General features: G+C 41.0%; 1 protein-coding gene across 2 annotated transcripts in view; it reads left to right on the top strand.

Annotated features, from left to right (window-relative positions):
• Nucleotides 1-7,464: 7,464 nt before the first annotated feature.
• Nucleotides 7,465-18,883, top strand: part of LOC134602711 (cationic amino acid transporter 2-like) — a 59,007-nt gene continuing 47,588 nt past the window's right edge. The window contains exons 1-2 of one of the 2 annotated variants that reach the window (XM_063447868.1): nt 7,465-7,785; nt 10,357-10,732. In XM_063447868.1, coding sequence (XP_063303938.1) covers nt 10,357-10,732 — 376 coding nt within the window. In that variant the 5' untranslated portion in view covers nt 7,465-7,785. Of the gene's footprint in view, nt 7,786-7,923; nt 8,066-10,356; nt 10,733-18,883 lie in introns of those variants that run through there. The other variant, XM_063447869.1, reaches the window with a different exon arrangement.

Genomic DNA, 18,883 nt, shown 5'->3' with positions numbered 1-18,883 from the left:
GTGTGCATTCCCATTCAGGATGTATGAGTAGACAAATAGAGAAATAGAGAAAAATATAAATCCTTGGTCGGAGGAGCAGCGTTTGCCACGTGGGAAGCGGCCACCGCAACCTTGTGAGGGCATATAGGGAGAGTGTTTCCTCCGGTAGATTACCTTTATCTTTTAGTTAAAAAAGGGAGCGGATAGTTCTCTAGCGGATAGTTCTCTGTCAAGGCTGGAGACAGGGGGGAATCAGGCAGAGTTTATTCCCCGTCGGCAAACCGTAATGACTCCTCAAAGCTGCAGCGGGAGCACGGACGGCTCATCTCGGACCGGCCGCATCGGCACCCGCCATCCCTGGTGGCTGCCCCTCCTCCTCCGTCACAACGACGCCGCACGCAAAGCACGTCAGCACGTCAGCACGTCATAACCCCCTCTCCCGGCCTTAGAAGGTGCCAGAGCACCACGAGCCCATAAGGAGACAAATCCACCTCAGCAGTTAGTCCTTCCGATGACTTATCATACACTTAGTCCTCAGATTTCAGCTGTCGTTCGAAAAAATTGGAGAATTGTGGCGACTGATGATACGCTTCCCAAGGTGTTCCGTGAAAGGCCCCTCATTTGCCACAAGAGGAATAAGAATTTAAAGGACATTTTGGTGCATACAGACCCATACAAAAGTTACTCCAAAGAAATTGACACCCAGAAACGGGGGTCAGTACGCTGCTTAGGGTGTGTAACATGCGGACATATGACGCCTTCCAAGATGTTTAACCACCCGCACACAACGAAGAAGTATACCATACAGCATACCATTACTTGTAGAACGACGCATGTGATTTATAAACTCACATGCCCCTGTGGACTGGCATATGTGGGTAAGACTGAGACCGCCCTGTGTGAAAGGATAAGAGGCCACCGTTCCAGTATCAGGTTGGCCTACAGGGACGGCCAGTCAGACAAGCCTGTGGCTAAGCACTTTTTACAGTTTAATCACCCACTAGCTTCATTGAAATTTTTGGGCATAGACCACGTACCCGTATCACGCAGGGCTGGTGATCGTGGGAAGGCGTTGTTGAATCGGGAAACATTTTGGATCTCGGAGCTGGATACGGTGTCTCCAAAGGGACTTAATGAAACCATATCGTACCTCTCATTCCTATGAACCTTGTCTCCAGCTTGTAATGTTTTTATTATGATTATGCAGTAGTTTTACCTTAATAACAATAATTTTTTTGAAAATTTTTTTAGGTGGAGTTTCACAGTAGAGTGCACAGTATATTACATAACATACACCATAGGAGGAACTATGACATATAAACTAGAAAAAGCAAAATTCTAATGAGTATACTACAGAGTAGCTTGTTAAATTTCCCCTATGTAGTACTAAAAGATGTTTATAATTACACAGTATAGTCCATGATAGATTCTCTGGATTTGTACTGTGTGTATGTTATGGTGGAGAGAGATATACATGCACCAGGATATTACTGTTAAAAATGACTAAACTACTTTTTTAGAAAAAAAAATTTAAGCAAATTCTTGTTAAGTAATCATGAGATATATGGCATGTGATGTTGATGAACCCTTTAGAAAATATTCTTTTAGCACTTTATACATATATTTTTTTTGAGCACTTCTTGTACATATCACTGTTTGCACAGTTTGCTATATTTGCTATATTCACAGTGTCAATTATATATGCACTTGCACTTTAATGTATTCCAGCTATTAGCACTTTATATAGATAGCACTATTAGTAGCAACAGTAAGTTGCCTTATAAAACTTAGACCTCCATTAGTCAATCACACACTCAATGCACTTTATCAACAAATCTTTTTTCAATAGTTCCCCTCACGGCCAGGGTGTTTTTCAGTGACTTCGGCAGTTGCATCTCCGTTCCCATGGTGACCGCGTTAAGCTTCCGGTCGTCATGGAAACGGGCGTGATGACGTCATCACGTCACAGGGGCGGAGCCTGGTTTGCACATGCGCACAGGGCGGCATAGGACGCCGATCAGGAAATGCACTTCACCTGAGGGTAAGCTCGTTTATGCTATGTATCTTGTATATAAATCGAATTGTATGCATGTATTAATGTGTTTGGTCCTGAGGAAAGTCCTGTTTGTAGGACTGAAACGTCGACCTCATTTTAAATTGTTCGAAATAAAGATTGGATTTTAAAATTATTCCGTGAGTGCTGCTACCTTGTTGGATTTTCTATATATATATACATATATATATATATATATATATATATATATATATATATATATATATTTAAATTCTACGTGCATATTTATGAAATACTTTTACATAACTTAGTAAATTTATTGATTGCAATTTGAGGAACCTGCCTGACAAGTCATGCAGAAAGCCCAGAGAATTAAATTTGCTGGCACTATATTTGCCCTGTAACTTTCCAAGACACTATAAAATCTGTACATGGGGGGTACTCGGGAGACTTCACTGAACAGAAATATTAGTGTTTCAAAACAGTAAAACGTATCACAATGATGATATTGTCTGTGAAAGATATGTTTTTTGCAGTTTTCACACACACAAACAACATTTTCACTGATGATATTGTTGTGTTTACTGTTTTGAAACACTAATATTTGTGTTCAGAGAAGTCTCCTGAATATAACAGCACCCTCCATGTACAGGTTTTACAGTGTTTTTGAAAGTTACAGGGTCAAATATAAGACTTGCCCATTTAATATTTTTTAATTGAAATTTCCCAGATTGGTATGTTGAATTTGTGACCCAATGGAAGCACAGGAATGAGAATTACCCCCTTGATGGCATACCATTTGCAAAAGTAGACAACGCAAGGTATTATAAATGTGGTATATCCAGTGTTTTTTAGTAGAAACTTGGTTACAAACACTGACCAAAGTCAGCGTTCATATTTGTTTTTTTGCATTTTTCACACACAAACAAATATAAATGCTAATTTTGGCAGCATAACCAGTCTGCAAATTTCAATGTGTATAAATTGCAAAATGAAACATGCTATTTGACCCTGTAACTTTCCAAAACACCATAAAACCTGTACTTGGGGGGGTATTTTTGTACTCATGAGACTTTGCTGAATAGAACTATGTGCATTTTATTGCAGTAAAAGCTAACAGTATTATGACATTCACAGTTAAAATGACACACAGAAGTGAAAATGTTTTTTAAAAAATCTTAATTTCACACACTTTTTTTTATTTTATTCATAATAAATTATGTTTCGTATATAAATAGTTCATGTTAAATTAAAGCTCTATTTCTCCTGAACAAAATGATATACAATAGGTGTGGGTGCACTTAATATAAAAAAGGTGAATTATGGTTAAACATATAGCGCAAATTCCAGTTTTTGTTTACATTTTATTTTGATCCCAACTTGTACAATTGGCTCAGTCCTTAAGGGGTTTAAAGCAAACACCAGCATTATAAATAATAATAAAATACATTTTATTTATAATTTTGGAAAGATTTAAAAACACCCACCGCTAAAATAGTTCACTTACCAATAATCCAGTGATGAGAGGATTCCTCAACGCAGCTAAGCTCACTAAGGATGATCTCACAGCCAAGCCAATGGTTTTCATAAAAAAGTATTGGCACATGGGCGTAAATCACTGTCACGCACCAGCCAATGCTTCTCATATAGAAAACAGTACTTCCACTTTGTACTAGAGCACAAAATCTTGAAATTGATCTCTCTAGAAGTTGGCACCTTTATAAAGTGAGAAAGAGGGGACACTTTGTGAACCTCTAAAAAACCATCAGCAATCCGAAGTGTTCTTTGTGTTTGGAACGTTCATTTAAACCTGCACAGTAGAGAAGGAGAATGAACTCCAGTGTGTGTACACAACATAGTAGCTAGTTGAAAATATGTATGGGTTAGACTAGGGACATCTTAATAGCATTAAATTAAATTGGCCAGTTGTAGTAGAACAGTGATTTTACTTGCATGTAATTGTAAACTTTATATTTATATTTCTTATATCATGTAATATTTTACCTCCTATTGTAACGCACTGTAGAATATGTTGTCATTTTATTATTATTTTATTATTTATATAGTGCCAACAAATTCCATAGCGCTGTACAATGGATGGTCTAACAGACACGTAATTGTAACCAGACAAATGGATGCACAGGAATAGAGGGCTTGAGGACATGTGGGCGAAAGAGAGGTAGGAGTCAAAGAAAACACCTAGGCAGCGAGCCTGTGAGGTAGAGGTGATGGTTAGCGCCGTTGACTTGGAGGGAGACTGACACGGGAGTAGCAGCACTCGAGGGAGGAAAGACCAGAAGTTCTGTTTTGGACAGGTTGAGTTTAAGGAAGTGAGCAGCCATCCAGTTGAAAATCGCGGACAGGCAGTCAGAGACACGAGTCAAGATGGGCGGAGAGAGATCAGGAGAGGACAGGTAGATTTGTGTGTCATCTGCATATAAATGATAATGGAAGCCAAAGGAGCTGATGAGTTTACCAAGGGAGGCAGTATAGATATAGAACAGTAGGGGACCAAGGACAGAACCTTGGGGAATGCCAGCAGAAAGGGGTTGGGGAGAAGAGGCAGAGCCAGAGAAAGAAACACTAAAAGGATCTTGGAGGCAAATGGCAGTAGTTGGATGGGGAGTTGGGGTCAAGGTTGGGCTTTTTCAGAATCGGCGTTATGGTTGCATGCTTGAAGGGTGAAGGAAATGTGCCGGAGAAAAGGGAGAGATTGAAAATGTTAGTGAGAGGAAGAGCAAGAGAGGGAGACAGAGTGCGGATGAGATATGAGGGAATAGGATCGAGGGAACAGGTGGTGGGGCGGGAAGACCGGAGCAGAGCAGAAACCTCTTCCATTGTAGTAGGTGTGAATGAGCATAGAACAGCAGAGGGAGTGGGTGATGTATTGGAAGGGGAGGTAGAGAGGTTATAGATCTCTTCCCTGATTGTAGAAATCTTCTCAGTAAAGTGAGTTGCAAAGTTTGAGGTGGACAGGATGGTAGGAGGAGGGGGAGCAACAGGATGAAGGAGAGCATTAAAAGTGTGAAATAGTCATTTGGGTTCACGGGAGAGTGTGGTTATGAGGGTATTGAAGTAATTTACTTTTGCAGAGGAAAGAGCCAGAGTGTAGGAGCGCAGCATAAATTTATAGGGGAGGAAGTTGGGTGCAGAGTGAGACTTTCTCAGACAGCATTCAGCAGTTCTTGAACATTTTTAGAGATATCGGGTCAGTTGGTGTGCCAGGGATGTAATTGGGATGCTTGCTGCACTTACATGTAGGAGGTGCCATGATGTCTAGTTGAGAGGAGAGAGTGGAATTGTAGAGTGAGGTTGCAGAGTTAGGGCAAGTGAGATTTGAAATGGGTAAAATGGGTAAAATGGGTTTCATATGTTCTAAAAGGAGGTCAGAAAAAAAACCATAAAAGTCAAACAAAAGGAAAGGAATAGATGAGTAGAGCGAAAAAATCATTACTGGATTGAACTATTTCCAATGTTAATTATGACCTCTTAGACCTCCCTGACGGAACATTAGCTCTTTGTCCCTTGTATGCAACTTGGACACTGCTGTGGGAAAAAATCGTTCTGGACAGATTCTCTTGTTGAAGCTAACATAGGGCTCATGGAGGTTATGGTAGGTGGAGGATTTATAGAAGAAAGTGAATTGTGGAGATTCTTACCAATGTTGTGAAACTGTAACATTCAAAACATGTCCCAGGTTTCTCCTAATCATTGATCCCTGTCTCACGTTTTCCTAGTACCACTCTGCACTTCTCCAGTGTCATGTCACCTTGATTTCTGATACTCTTGGAAAAAGTCACTACCGAAACACAGTAAGTATTTTAAATTTCTGCTATTACAAAATTTCACTTACACTTTATTCCAGAAAGTAACTTGTCAATAAGGCGAAGTAACAAAAAAAAGAGGAATTTAACATTTTAAGTGAACATAAATGAACAAGAGTTTTGCAGAATACTTCCTCTTTAACTATTTTGGCCTTCAATTGCATCAAAATGTATGCTATTGTGTGTGCCTGAGAGTAGCCATGTGTATGTGTGTCTTCTCGCATGCAAGATGTTCTACTATGATTTGAAATTTCACTAAATAAATTTAATGAACAAACCACTATTTTAATAGAGCATCAATATAGTGTTTATATATTAATAAATTATACATATTCCCAATTCTGAATAAAATAAAAGACTGCTACCTAGAGTAAGATGATGGTTTTAGTAAGCCATAGGCATTGTCCAATATTTTGCTATTATATTAAACTGTTATATTAAACAACTACTTTCCCTAGAGCGTGTCACATAGTTTGCATTAGCTGGTAGGTAACATTAGTACAGTTTATTTACTATATAGTTCAGTGCTTTGCTTTGGGCAGAATGAATGAGTGACATCAGCCCTGGCCCTCTTACATTGTAAGGCACCGTGGGTGTGAGAGAGTGGAATACAGATATCCTGGGTACCACTCAGAGTACTTAAGGCTCATTCTCAACCTTGTTGGTGAATTGCAGTTATGCTGTAACAACCGTCTGTTTACCACAACCTGGCTTCTATATTTAAAACGGCTACCTGCCAATGACGTCTACTGACAATGATTCTAACCAGTTGCAGATTGGCCATTGCTGGAAAAGCCAAAAAACAAACATACATGCTCTGTCACTATAGCAACCGCACTTTGCTAGTAAAGACAGCTCTCCCCGCGCTGTGTACTTCACCATGCCATTGGCCTTTGAATGATATAGTGACAGTGTATACAATCTTTTAAGCCGTGATTTGGCATATACCTAGTTATACTGTGTAAGGTTAATTTTTAATATATGAATTGCTAATTTCAATGATAAACGCTATTTACCAATACCAGAAATTATTTTTTTTTTACGTCACGTGTTTGCCTTTTATTTTATTGCAAATTGATGTGGTTTAATATGTTCTAATAAGTGCTTTAGAGTATCAATGTAATGCCATTTGGGTAAAGGAGAACTGTCCCATCGGTCAGATAGCAGAAGTGCCATCGAATGTTTCCGAATCAGCTATATTTGTCTAAATGTTGCAAATTGGTTTTCAATTCACTACAATTCAGTGTTTAGTGAACAAACCATGCAGTCTGAATGAATGGATCGATGGCGTCAGTGGTGGGTTAGCTAGCTAGTGGACAGATTCACAAAATGATTGAATGTAGGGGAAAAGCCAGTGGATATAGCCAGCTAAAAGAGAGTTGTACATGAGAAGAATATCAAAATGTATCAACCCAGGGAACCAAAAGTCCTTATGCTGGTACAGGATGGATTTAACCTCTCTGTTGCCTTATGAAATGTTCTGTCCCTTTTTGTACTCACAAAGGGGTCAATGTCAACAATTTGCTGACTGTTGTTCTTTGGTACCAGCGGAGGCGAGTCCTGAAGCAAATTCCATGTGAAAGGAGATTATAAGATTTCAGATATAAATGGCAAGGTTTGAATAGCTCTGGAGGAAAAACACAGTAAAATTACAGTGTTAAACCCAAGTATCCAGACAGGATTATAGTACATTTCAACTAACGCCACAGAGGCAAAACCTCCTGCAGGTAATCACTGGGACAAAACTCTAGTAATACTGAGAATCTCCTAGGACACAGAAAATCAATTCTGAATGCTGGTCATGTTATGAGTGGAATGGGTTAAACTAACAGAAAGTAAGGACACAGGGTCAAGAGGGGAGCATTTTATCAATGAATTGTGGAATATTTCACACACACAGGACAGAACTTCACATATCCATATTCTGTCAATTTCACAGTGTGGACTGTCTGAATTATCCAATTTAAGGTAAGTTCAAGATTTTAGCTTTTGCTGTTTATTTACATTTTAAAATGTAGTTGTGTTATTATATTTTTATTACAGTGATTCATTTTGTTACACTAGGGAAAAATGATAAAAGAATTGGATATATTGGATGAAGCGGTAATAGTTCCAATTGATATAGCAGAGAGCCTTGTCACAATAAACAACAGAGGTTCAAGCAAACTGCATTGAGAAGTATCTTTAGCCTAGTCAGATGATGATAATTCACAGATGAGACGAACTCTGTGCTATAGACCCATTGAAGGTAATCGGGACTAAATGATGGACAATTAGGGGAAACATATCACAATTAAGTTTTATAGTAGGATTTGGCAATGACTCCGAATAGGTTTAAAACATTGCCACCATTGTATCTATGATATGATATATATAAAGTGTAAAAACTTTGTAAAAATAATGCTAGTAAGCAAATTACTAAATGGTTGATTTGGCTTTATGTTTTTGAATTCCCCTCACTTCATTAACAATGTACACAAAAACCAGAACCATGTCAAACTTAAAAAGTATCTGGGTAGGTCTATTACATTTTATCCCGGATTTAGTAGTGAGTATCCATAGCAAATGCTACCTATTTTATATAATGATTTAGTACGTTATTGTGTATGTTATATTCTACTTATATACAGTACTTTAACAACTGCCATAAGGTTATTTACTATACATATCGTATTTCATTTCCAGTGTGTAATGATTATAGGAATATCATTGTCAGATTATTACTCATTGATTAATTTCAATCGATATTCCACGTTATTAATTCTATTAAAAAAAAATATATAAAATGAATATCAATAAATAAATAAATAAAATACACACTCCAGAAATCCGATACAAAACAGCTTACCTGGCTTAAAGGAAAACTGCTATAATTTTTTGTTACTGTTGAATATAAAGTAGATAAAATCCAGATTAGTGATGTACTGTTTTGTAATGCATACTTTCAAGTTAATACCTCTTTCCATCCAAGAGTGCATTTTTTAAAATTTTCCTGTGCCCCCTAGTGCTTCATTACCTGCATGGCTAGATAAGGTTTGCTTCTGAATATAGTCTTTAAAGAGGATTGGGCCATAGAACATGGTTAAGTGAGGATATACACTTAAAATAGCTATTTATTCATAGCTATGTATTACAAAATTATACACACTGACTAAAATACATATAATCATTTATTTTAAACATTATTCAAAATAACATTTTATGTTTTCCTTTAACCCCTTCACAATATGTTATACCATAAAGACTAGTTTTGATAAATAATTGTTCCTTTGAACCGTTTCCCTATTTTATTTCTTTCATATTGTATGTTGTTTTATTGCATGCTTTATAGGTATGGACAGTCATTTACTAAAACCAGTTTACAAAATTGGATAAATAATAATACCTTTAAAAAAAACCAAAAAACTATTTCTTCATCAAATTCAATTGTCAGTTACTCAGAGGGGATATTACAATAGTATACATGTACTTTTGTAACACTAACAAGTCACATGACACCAGGGAGGGAAAATGGCTAACTGGGCCCAATTTGAAAAGTTCCACTTAGGGGTGTACTCACTTTTGTCGCCAACGGTTTAGACATTAATGGCTGTGTGTTGAGTTATTTTGAGGGGACAGCAAGATCACACTGTTATACAGGCTGTACACTACTTTCCATTGTAGCAGAGTGTCATTTCTTCAGTGTTGTCACATGAAAAGATATAATAAAATATTTACAAAACTTTGACGGGGTGTACTCACTTTTGTGAGATATTGTATATACAGGGCCAAGACAAAGAGTTTTAGTGACCTGTTTCTTAACAGCACTGTACAATAAAATTGACTTATAATATTTAACATGGTTCATGTTCTAAGGAGACATCTTATTACCAATGTGGAGTAAAAAAAAATGAAAAAAAGGTTTCTTCTTTTTAAGGTGTTTATTTACTTTCCTTCTTTTGTATCAGAAAGACAAAAGGGAATTTAAAAAGGGTAAAGGCCAGAGCCGCGCGCACATTCAAATGGCGCATAGGAAAGCATTACTCAATGTTTTCCTACGGACATCCAGCATGAGTTGAATGCGATTGCGAAAGTGGCCTCTAGTGGATGTCAGGGAGACATCCACTAGAGGCTGGATTAACCCTCAATGTAAACATAGCAGTTTCTCTGAAACTGCTATGTTTTCAGCTGCAGGGTTAAAATTAGGGGGACTTGATACCCAGACCACTTCATTGAGCTAAAGTGGTCTGGGTGCCTATAGTGGTCCTTTAAGTCTTGTTTTAACCTATATTAGAAGCTTTATATTACTATTCAACTGCTGGCAGCTCTTACTCATTTAATTTATGGAGTGAGATGCCACTTGGTTGTTCTCAGCCATATTCCTGATTTTAATGTGAAGCCAATGTTTTTAATTATTTTTAGTATCTAAATACATATTTTGTTAATGTGTCATGTGTATAACTTGCTACAAAATGACAAGCATTTGTTTGTTCTATCAATTATTCATGCAACATGCTTTCCTTCCTGACCATGCACTTGTTTTTTTTCTTTATCTTGCAGATGCCACCTCACAAATTAATTCATTCTTTCTACCAAAGTCTTACTAGAAGAAAGAAGGTAACTTTAGAGGGAGCTGAGGGCTCGGGTCTCTGTCGTTGCTTATCATCATTAGACTTGGTGGCCCTAGGTGTGGGAAGTACTCTGGGGGCTGGAGTCTATGTCCTTGCAGGAGAAGTTGCAAAGGTGGATTCTGGTCCCAGCATCATCCTGTCCTTTCTGATTGCAGCTGTGGCCTCGGTTTTGGCAGGACTATGTTATGCTGAGTTTGGCGCTCGAGTGCCTCTTACTGGATCTGCTTATTTGTACAGTTACGTGACTGTTGGTGAACTGTGGGCCTTTATCACAGGATGGAACTTGATACTCTCCTACATTATAGGCAAGACATATACTGTATTCTAATGATATCTTATTAGTTATAGCTGTTTTATGTTACACTTTGATATATGTATACATTCATCCACACACTCTCCTTCATACACCTACATACATTCATACCTACTGACTATCATACATGGAGACGAACCATTATACTTGTATACATTTATATGCTGATCCTCATGGAAACATAGAAACATTATTTTGCTTACATGCCTTCACACATCAGAATACAAGACAAGGTGTATATCACAAGACAGAATTTAAATAACCCGGTAAAGAAATCACAAAGGGATTGCTGTCACGGCCCCCGGCTCGTGACTGCACGTGGTTGATCAGTGCGACCACGCTGACAGGTTAGTGAACTTACCTGTTCAGCAGCGAGCCGGGAGCCACCCAGCTGGGGTCTCCATGGGTCACGCGACTGTGTGTGACGTCACAACGTTAACACACATGCACGTTCTGGGGTCAGAGGCCAAGTTCTGACCAATCACAGCGCAAGGAGCGGTATTTAAACCCCTGAAGTTCCCTAGCCCACTGCCCTGTTGTGGCTTCAGTTCCTGGTTCCCAAGAGTGTGTTTTCCTTGTGCTTGCTATTTGATTTTGACTTTGGCTATTCCTGACTACTCTTATCTCTGGTTCCCTGCCTTGGCTTTCCTTATCGATCTTGTGTATTTCTGGCTTTCTTGACTATTCTCAGTCTTTCAACGTATTAACCCGGCCATTCTAAGGACCAGTTTACATTCTGTCTATCTTCTATCGTCTATGTAGATGTTACATAGTTTTGCGTGTTGGACCACACTGGTAGTCGTGACAATTGCATGACAGTGAAGATATATGACATCGAAAACTAAAGTGAATTACAGTAGTCTTGGTAAACCCGAAAACAAATAAACACTTAACCATCAGCCCTTCACTAATGCATCCAGTGACTAAAGGGTGGATGGCTCAAAAGAAGAGAAATACTATGTGTGTCAATGTCTCTGTGTTTATAGGTTACTCTGGGTGTTTGTATTGATCCCTGTGTGTGTGTGTGTGTGTGTGTGTCAGTGTATGTTTATATTGGTTCCTGTGTGTGCAATTGTTTTTGATTGCTGCGTGTATGTCACTGTGTTTGTATTGATCCCAGTTTGTTTGTACTGGTTCCTGTGTGCCTGTCAGTGTGTTTGCATTGGTCCTTGTTTGTGTCAGTGAGTGTGTAATGTGCCAGCATGTTTTTATTGTTTACTGTTTGTGTGTCATTGTTTTTGTGCCTGTGTGTGTGTGTTATTCTGTTTGTAATGGTCTGTGTGTGTCAGTGTGTTTGTATTGGTTGCTGTGTGTCTGTCAGTGTGTGTATGGGTCTGTAACGGACCGTTTCGCTCACAAGAGGATAAAAACCGTTTAGGCGATAATCCCCTTCCAGATAGACCAGCAGCTACTACAAGCACCAATCTCCCAAATTGCAACTCCCGAACTGCACACACTTGAATTCCCCAATCTCCCGAACTTGAAACACACGAACACTGGAATAGCTGAACAGGAAAAGCATACAACCCGCTTACACTCTTGGCAATCAGCATACAATCCAATTCCCCCAATAACGAGACGACACTTTGTTTTGAGGGTTAAGCAGAATCTGTCCGTTTATTAACACACTTTGCTTATAAAGGATTCTCCCATGCAAGGGAGGGATTTACAATAATTACCCGATGCACCAATCACACCTGAGTTATCTCCCACACATCTCCTACCCTCCGCATGACACATAATCCCCTTAATCATATACATAATTTCCCTACTTTCTGGATGTACCCCAAATACTTAGAGTACACTCCTAAATAGGGGATCCCCTGATAGCCCTGATCTGGGTGAGTAACATACTCAAAGATCACCCAGATCGGACCAGGGGTCCGGGAGCTATAGAGGTTGAAAGTTAGGACCGACCGCACAGGCAACAGTAGCCGAAAATAGTTCCATAAGGTTTGGCCCTGCGGTCGGTCTCTGTTCCTGGGTATAACCGGCTGAAAGTACCGAATGAAATAGCTCTTGCTTGCCTTTATTGTAATCCCCTTGTTCGTATGAGTCCTTCTACCGAACGGCGGCCCGTTCGGTAGTTTCGGCACGAACTCATGGAAGTCTGGAAGTCTCAGCGGTGTTTGCTTAGTCGAGTGTCCGATTTTAGTTCCAGACACTTGACGGCAAAACACCGCTGTTCGGGAGTTTCAAGATGGCCGCCGCCACGTGTTCGTTTGACGAACAAAGGCCACCCAGCGTTCGTCAATTAAGCTGCAGTTAACCGCACCTTCAGGGTGGTCAATTGACGGCACACTCCAGTTTCCAGGTGGTCCCTCGATCGGTACTTTGTTCGGTAGATTGAATCTACCGAACACCCCGGCAGAAAGGCACGAACAAGCCTTTCTGCAGGAAAAATAAAAGGTTGAGCCTGCAGGGCCATAGTCGCAGGGTAGGAGGCTAGCAACCAGGCTTCTCCAGTTCACAGTGGTTAGGTTGTTTTCACCACAGGGTCTCTTTGTGTCAGTGTGTTATATTAGTCACTGTGTGATTATCAGTTAGTTTGTATTGGTTACTACGTGTGTGTCACTTTGTTTGCACTGGTCACTGTGTGTGTCACTGTGTTTTGATTATTGTGTCTGTCAGTGTTCGTATGGGTCCCTTTTAGTGTGTCAGTGTGTTTATATTGGTCACTGGGTGTCTGACAGTGTGTGTTAATAAGTGAAAATATGTGTACCAGTGTGTATGTGCATGCGTTGGTGAATTTGTGTCGGTGTTGTGATATTAGCCACTATGTGTGTGTTTGTATATGTCACTTTGTGTGCCAATGTGTGTTAATGAGTGTTTGTAAGTGTGTATGTGTGTGTCACTGTGTTTGTGTATTGATAATTGTGTTTCAGTATGATTGTACTAGTCACTGTGTATGACAAAATGTGTATGCCAGTGTGTGTTAATGAGTGCATGTAAGTAACGTTAATGTGTGTGGGCATCAGTGATTATGTGCCAATGAGCACATGTACAAGTATCTGAAAATGCGCATTCATGGGTCAGTGAAATGGTATGTCAGTGAGTATCAGTGAGTGGGTATCAAAGAGTATATATATGTGTGGAAGACATAAGCCTGAAATTGTGGGAGAGGTTTGGCGGCCTATTTAAACCCTGGTAACCCCTAATTACCTGTCGTTACTAACTTCGGAAGTTCCCCTTCCACCTCACCCATTATTATTATTATATTAATTTTCTAAGGTATGTCACGACTATTAATAAGGTCCAGCACGCAGAAACTATGTAAACATATACATAAACAAGAAAAGGAAAATAAAAGGACAGAGCGTAAACCGAACCTTAGAATGGCCGGACTAATACGCTAGAGACAGAGAATGGTCAAAGGGAAAGCCGAGGTCAAGGAAGCCAGAAAATACACAATACCGTTTACACAAGCCAAGTCAGGGAAACCAGAATTCAGAATAACCAGGGAAAAGCCAAGATCAGGATACCAGTAAATCAGATTCACAATGATAAAGCACTCTCAGGAAACCAGGAACAGGAAACCACGACAGGGCAAGGTACTGGGGTGAGCTAGGGATTTAAATATCCCTCTCTAAGGTCTGATTGGTCAGAGGGCGACCTCTGACCCCAAAACGTGCGTGCGCATTGACGTCGTGACATCACGCGCACGTCAGTATAAACTTCGGGGGCGGAGCTATGTTTAGGCGCGACCATGCAGTCAGCGCCATTTTGAATCCGGGCGCGATGGCCGGAGGATGTGGGGAAGCGGTTGACAGCTCGCCAACAAGCAGGTAAGCTCATGCTGTTGGCGAGGCTGTGCCAGTCGGGCACTGCCGTGCCACGCGGCAGGCCGGCAACCGCAACATTGTAGGTCTAAGCTGCCATTGGTTTCGGCCCACCTCAACCAACTTATGTAAATATCGAATTACATACATTTGATTATTATACAGCTTATAGTGTCCCGGACAATATATACATATATATCTTGAAAAAGACCCTTAGGGGACGAAACAGTGATTTTGTTCACAGATGTACTGATTTATTTCACCTAAATAAACCAGTTTCCACTTTAATGAAGGAGAGAGAGAGAGAAAGAGAGAAAAAGAGAGAGAGAGAGAGAGAGAGAGACACATATTCAGGCACCACCCACAAAACTCAAACACGCAGACACACTCAGACTCTCCCCCAACCAATACAGCTCTCAACCTTCTCCACACTCAACAAAACACCACTTAGATTCACTTAGAGGTAGCTGGAACGCAAGGGGTGTATTTGTATATGCGTTGTCATGGCAACGCGAACCCGGGAACCCAGTTTGCAATCATACAAAATTGCAAAACGTATGATGAAGCAGCTAGATACCACAAGCAATTATTATAGTATAGTATAAGGGTAAATCACAAGGACAGAACACAAGTATTATGTAGTTAATATACAATCAGTACAGTACTCATACACCCTAAGACAATAGATATCTATATGTATAGTAAACAACTCCTACTGGTAAATCAATTGCTTACAGTCATAGACTCAAAAATAAAAAGAAACAATATATACAGTCTATGATGTAATAAATATAGAGAGAGACACACTAGCAGAATAATGATCTATATTCCATCTACCAACCAACAAACTAATAAACAATCACTTTGTTTAAACCAATTATATCCCCAAGCTTTAAGGGATATGGAACAAGGGGGATTATTGTTAATAGGTGTCCTTAGTAAGGGCTATAGTCAAGACTGTATTGCTGTACATAAGTTGGCCATGTAAAATATTGTAACCTATGTAGTATAATAAATCCAAACCACCAATAATATATACAAAACACCAATAGTATATACAAAGAAAGAAAGAACAGATCTAGGAAATTACGCCAACGGATTCTCACCAAGAATTCATAAATAGATCTTCCTAGTTGCACTCTAAAGATATCGGCATATATAAATGCACAAGATAAATATTTAGAATTTAAGTAAGCCATCTGTAGCGAAGAACTGTCAGTAAATATACAAAATGTGCATATAGGCACTGGGAATATGGGGTAAATTCCCGTCGTAAGCATATTATATATTGGTATATACACTGCATATTATATACAGATAACATGGGCGTCTGCAGGAATTTTTCCAGGGGGGGGCATAATTGTAATGACATCCATGCTTGGTCCCTTTTTTGACAGTGTCATGAAGGGGAGGAGCATAGTCATTATCCCATAAAGCCAGAGTGAATAGCATTTTCACAACTATGGTGGCAGGAATACATGTTTGTATTCCTGACACTATAGTGTTCCTTTAAGCAAATGAAAGAAACATTCTGGTCACCATAACAACTTCATCTAAATAAAAATGATATGATGCCAGGAAGCCCCTGAAGCCCCCGCTCTCAAATGGTTTAACCCCAAAGGCTTCCTCCAGCTCCAGATTTCCGGGTCGCTCAGTGGTATTCGGCTTCTGAAACAGAGTGTCAGGAAGTGCAGATTGAGGTCAGGCTGCTACAGATTGGCTAGAGTGGTCAGTTGATGCTCTAAGCCAATCGCTAGTTCCCGGTTCATAAAAATGTTTAACTTTTTTATGAATGGGGAGCTACTGATTGGCTTCGAGTGTCAGCTGACCGCTCTAGCCAGTCAGTGAAAACCCTCCCCAGCGGCCCTCTGTGCTTCCTGACAATCAGTAAATAAAAGTGAACACATGAACACTGATATTTTTTGTTACCTGGGGAGATGAGAAGGTCCAAAGTTTCTCTGCCAGGCCCAGGTACCAAAGCCTTATGATGTGGTGTCCAGAATAAAGTGGAGGGTTCAAATCACTCGTCCTTCCTGCTCCAATCTAATTTTCTTCTCCTTCATTTGACACAGTCTTCTTTTTCTTCTGACACTGTCTTCTCTCCTCCTTGGCTCCTTCTGCTCCTTTACCTTTCTGCTACTTTCTGCTTATTGTGCTCTCCCTGCTGCTCCTGTCTCTCTCTGATCTTTCTGCTCCTTGCTACCCTTTTATGCTCCTTCTCCTACTTCACCTTTGTGCTCCTTCGGATTCTTTCTGCTCCTTTACCGTTGTGCTCCTTCTGTCCCTTTCTTCTCTTTGCAGACCCTTCCTTTTCTTTGCAGACCCTTCCTACTCCTTGCTGCCCCTTGCAGACCCTTCCTTCTCCTTGCAGACCCTTCCTGCTCATTTCTGTTCCTTCGCCTACTTCACCTTTGTGCTTCTTCTATCCCTTCCTGCTCCTTGCTGCTATTTTCAGCTCCTTCCTGACCCTTCCTTCTCCTTGCAGACCCTTCCTGCTCCTTGTTGACCCTTCCTTCTCCTTGCAGACACTTCCTTCTCCTTGCTACCCTTTTCTGCTCCTTCTCCTACCTTTGTGCTCCTTCTGATTCTTTCTGCTCCTTAACCTGTTGTGGTCCTTGCTGTCACTTCCAGATCCTTGCTGCCCCTTTCTCCTCATTTCTATTCCTTCTCCTTTCTGCTCCTTCTCTTACTTTACCTCCCCCATGCCTCACTTTGATGATCTGTAGGGTATCTCTGCCCTCCCATGCCTCACTGCGATGGTCTGTAGGCTATCTCTGCCCCCTCCCCATATGCCTCACTTCACTGATCTCTAGGCTATCTCTGCCCCCCCCCCCCCGTATGCCTCACTTCACTGATCTCTAGGCTATCTCTGCCCCCCCCCCCGTATGCCTCACTTCACTGATCTCTTGGCTATCTCTGCCCCCTCCCCATATGCCTCACTTCACTGATCTCTAGGCTATCTCTGCCCCCTCCCCATATGCCTCACTTCACTGATCTCTAGGCTATCTCTGCCCCCTCCCCATATGCCTCACTTCACTGATCTCTAGGCTATCTCTGCCCCCTCCCCATATGCCTCACTTCACTGATCTCTAGGCTATCTCTGCCCCCTCCCCATATGCCTCACTTCACTGATCTCTAGGCTATCTCTCCCCCCCCCCCATATGCCTCACTTCAATGTTCTGTAGGCTATCTCTGCCCCCCCATATGCCTCACTTCACTGATCTCTAGGCTATCTCTGCCCCCCACATGCCTCACTTCACTGATCTGTAGGCTATCTCTGCCCCCCCATATGCCTCATTTCACTGATTTCTAGGCTATCTCTGCCCCCCCCCCATATGCCTCACTTCACTGATCTCTAGGCTATCTCTGCCCCCCCCCATATGCCTCACTTCACTGATCTCTAGGCAATCTCTGCCCCCCCCCCATATGCCTCACTTCACTGATTACTAGGCTATCTCTGCCCCCCCCCATATGCCTCACTTCACTGATCTCTAGGCTATCTCTGCCCCCCCCCATATGACTCACTTCACTGATCTCTAGGCTATCTCTGCCCCCCCCCCCATATGACTCACTTCACTGATCTCTAGGCTATCTCTGCCCCCCCCCATATGACTCACTTCACTGATCTCTAGGCTATCTCTGCCCCCCCCCATGCCTCACCTCACTTCAATAATCTGTAGGCTATCTCTGCCCCCCCATATGCCTCACTTCAATGATCTGTAGGCTATCTCTGCCCCCCCCATATGCCTCACTCCCCTAATCTATAGGCTATCTCCCCCCCATCCCTCACTTACATGATCTGTAGGCTGTCTATGTTGCCTGCATGTGTTGCTCCCCTGCGGATTCAGTCAGAGAGATGCAGGGATAAGATGCAGCTTCATGTCCCTGTCTATCTCCATACACAGCCATACCGGCGCCGGTATTGCACTGTATTTTCAATTTCACACGAAAATCAGCAGAACAAGCTGAAAAATGCGGGGGGGGGGGGGCAAGTGCCCCCGTTGCCCCCCCCTTCCCCCTGTGGACGCCCATGACAGATAAGTATTCCCATGCCTGGAATATGGTATAAATTCCGCCGTGGATAGTACTTATATAAAGATCCCTAAGGAATATTTTTCATTGAGTCCCTTTGGGTATACTGTATTTAATGTTCGAATCCAAAAGAGCTCTCTCTGAAGCAAAAGCTTCTTGCGGTCCCCTCCTCTTGCCAATGGAGGAACGTGGTCTATTGTCATAAACTTCATGCTAGGCAATGGATGGTTAAATTCGAAGAAATGTTTTGCCACTGGGAGTTCCGATATTTGATCTCTGTATGCAGTCCTGCCACTGGGAGTTCCGATATTTGAAATACAGTATACCCAAAG

The sequence above is a fragment of the Pelobates fuscus genome, chromosome 3, assembly GCF_036172605.1.
Source record: "Pelobates fuscus isolate aPelFus1 chromosome 3, aPelFus1.pri, whole genome shotgun sequence".
NCBI classification, from domain to species: Eukaryota; Metazoa; Chordata; class Amphibia; order Anura; family Pelobatidae; genus Pelobates; species Pelobates fuscus.
Note: the sequence above shows the minus strand (reverse complement) of the source record. Positions and strands in the feature narration are given on the sequence as shown.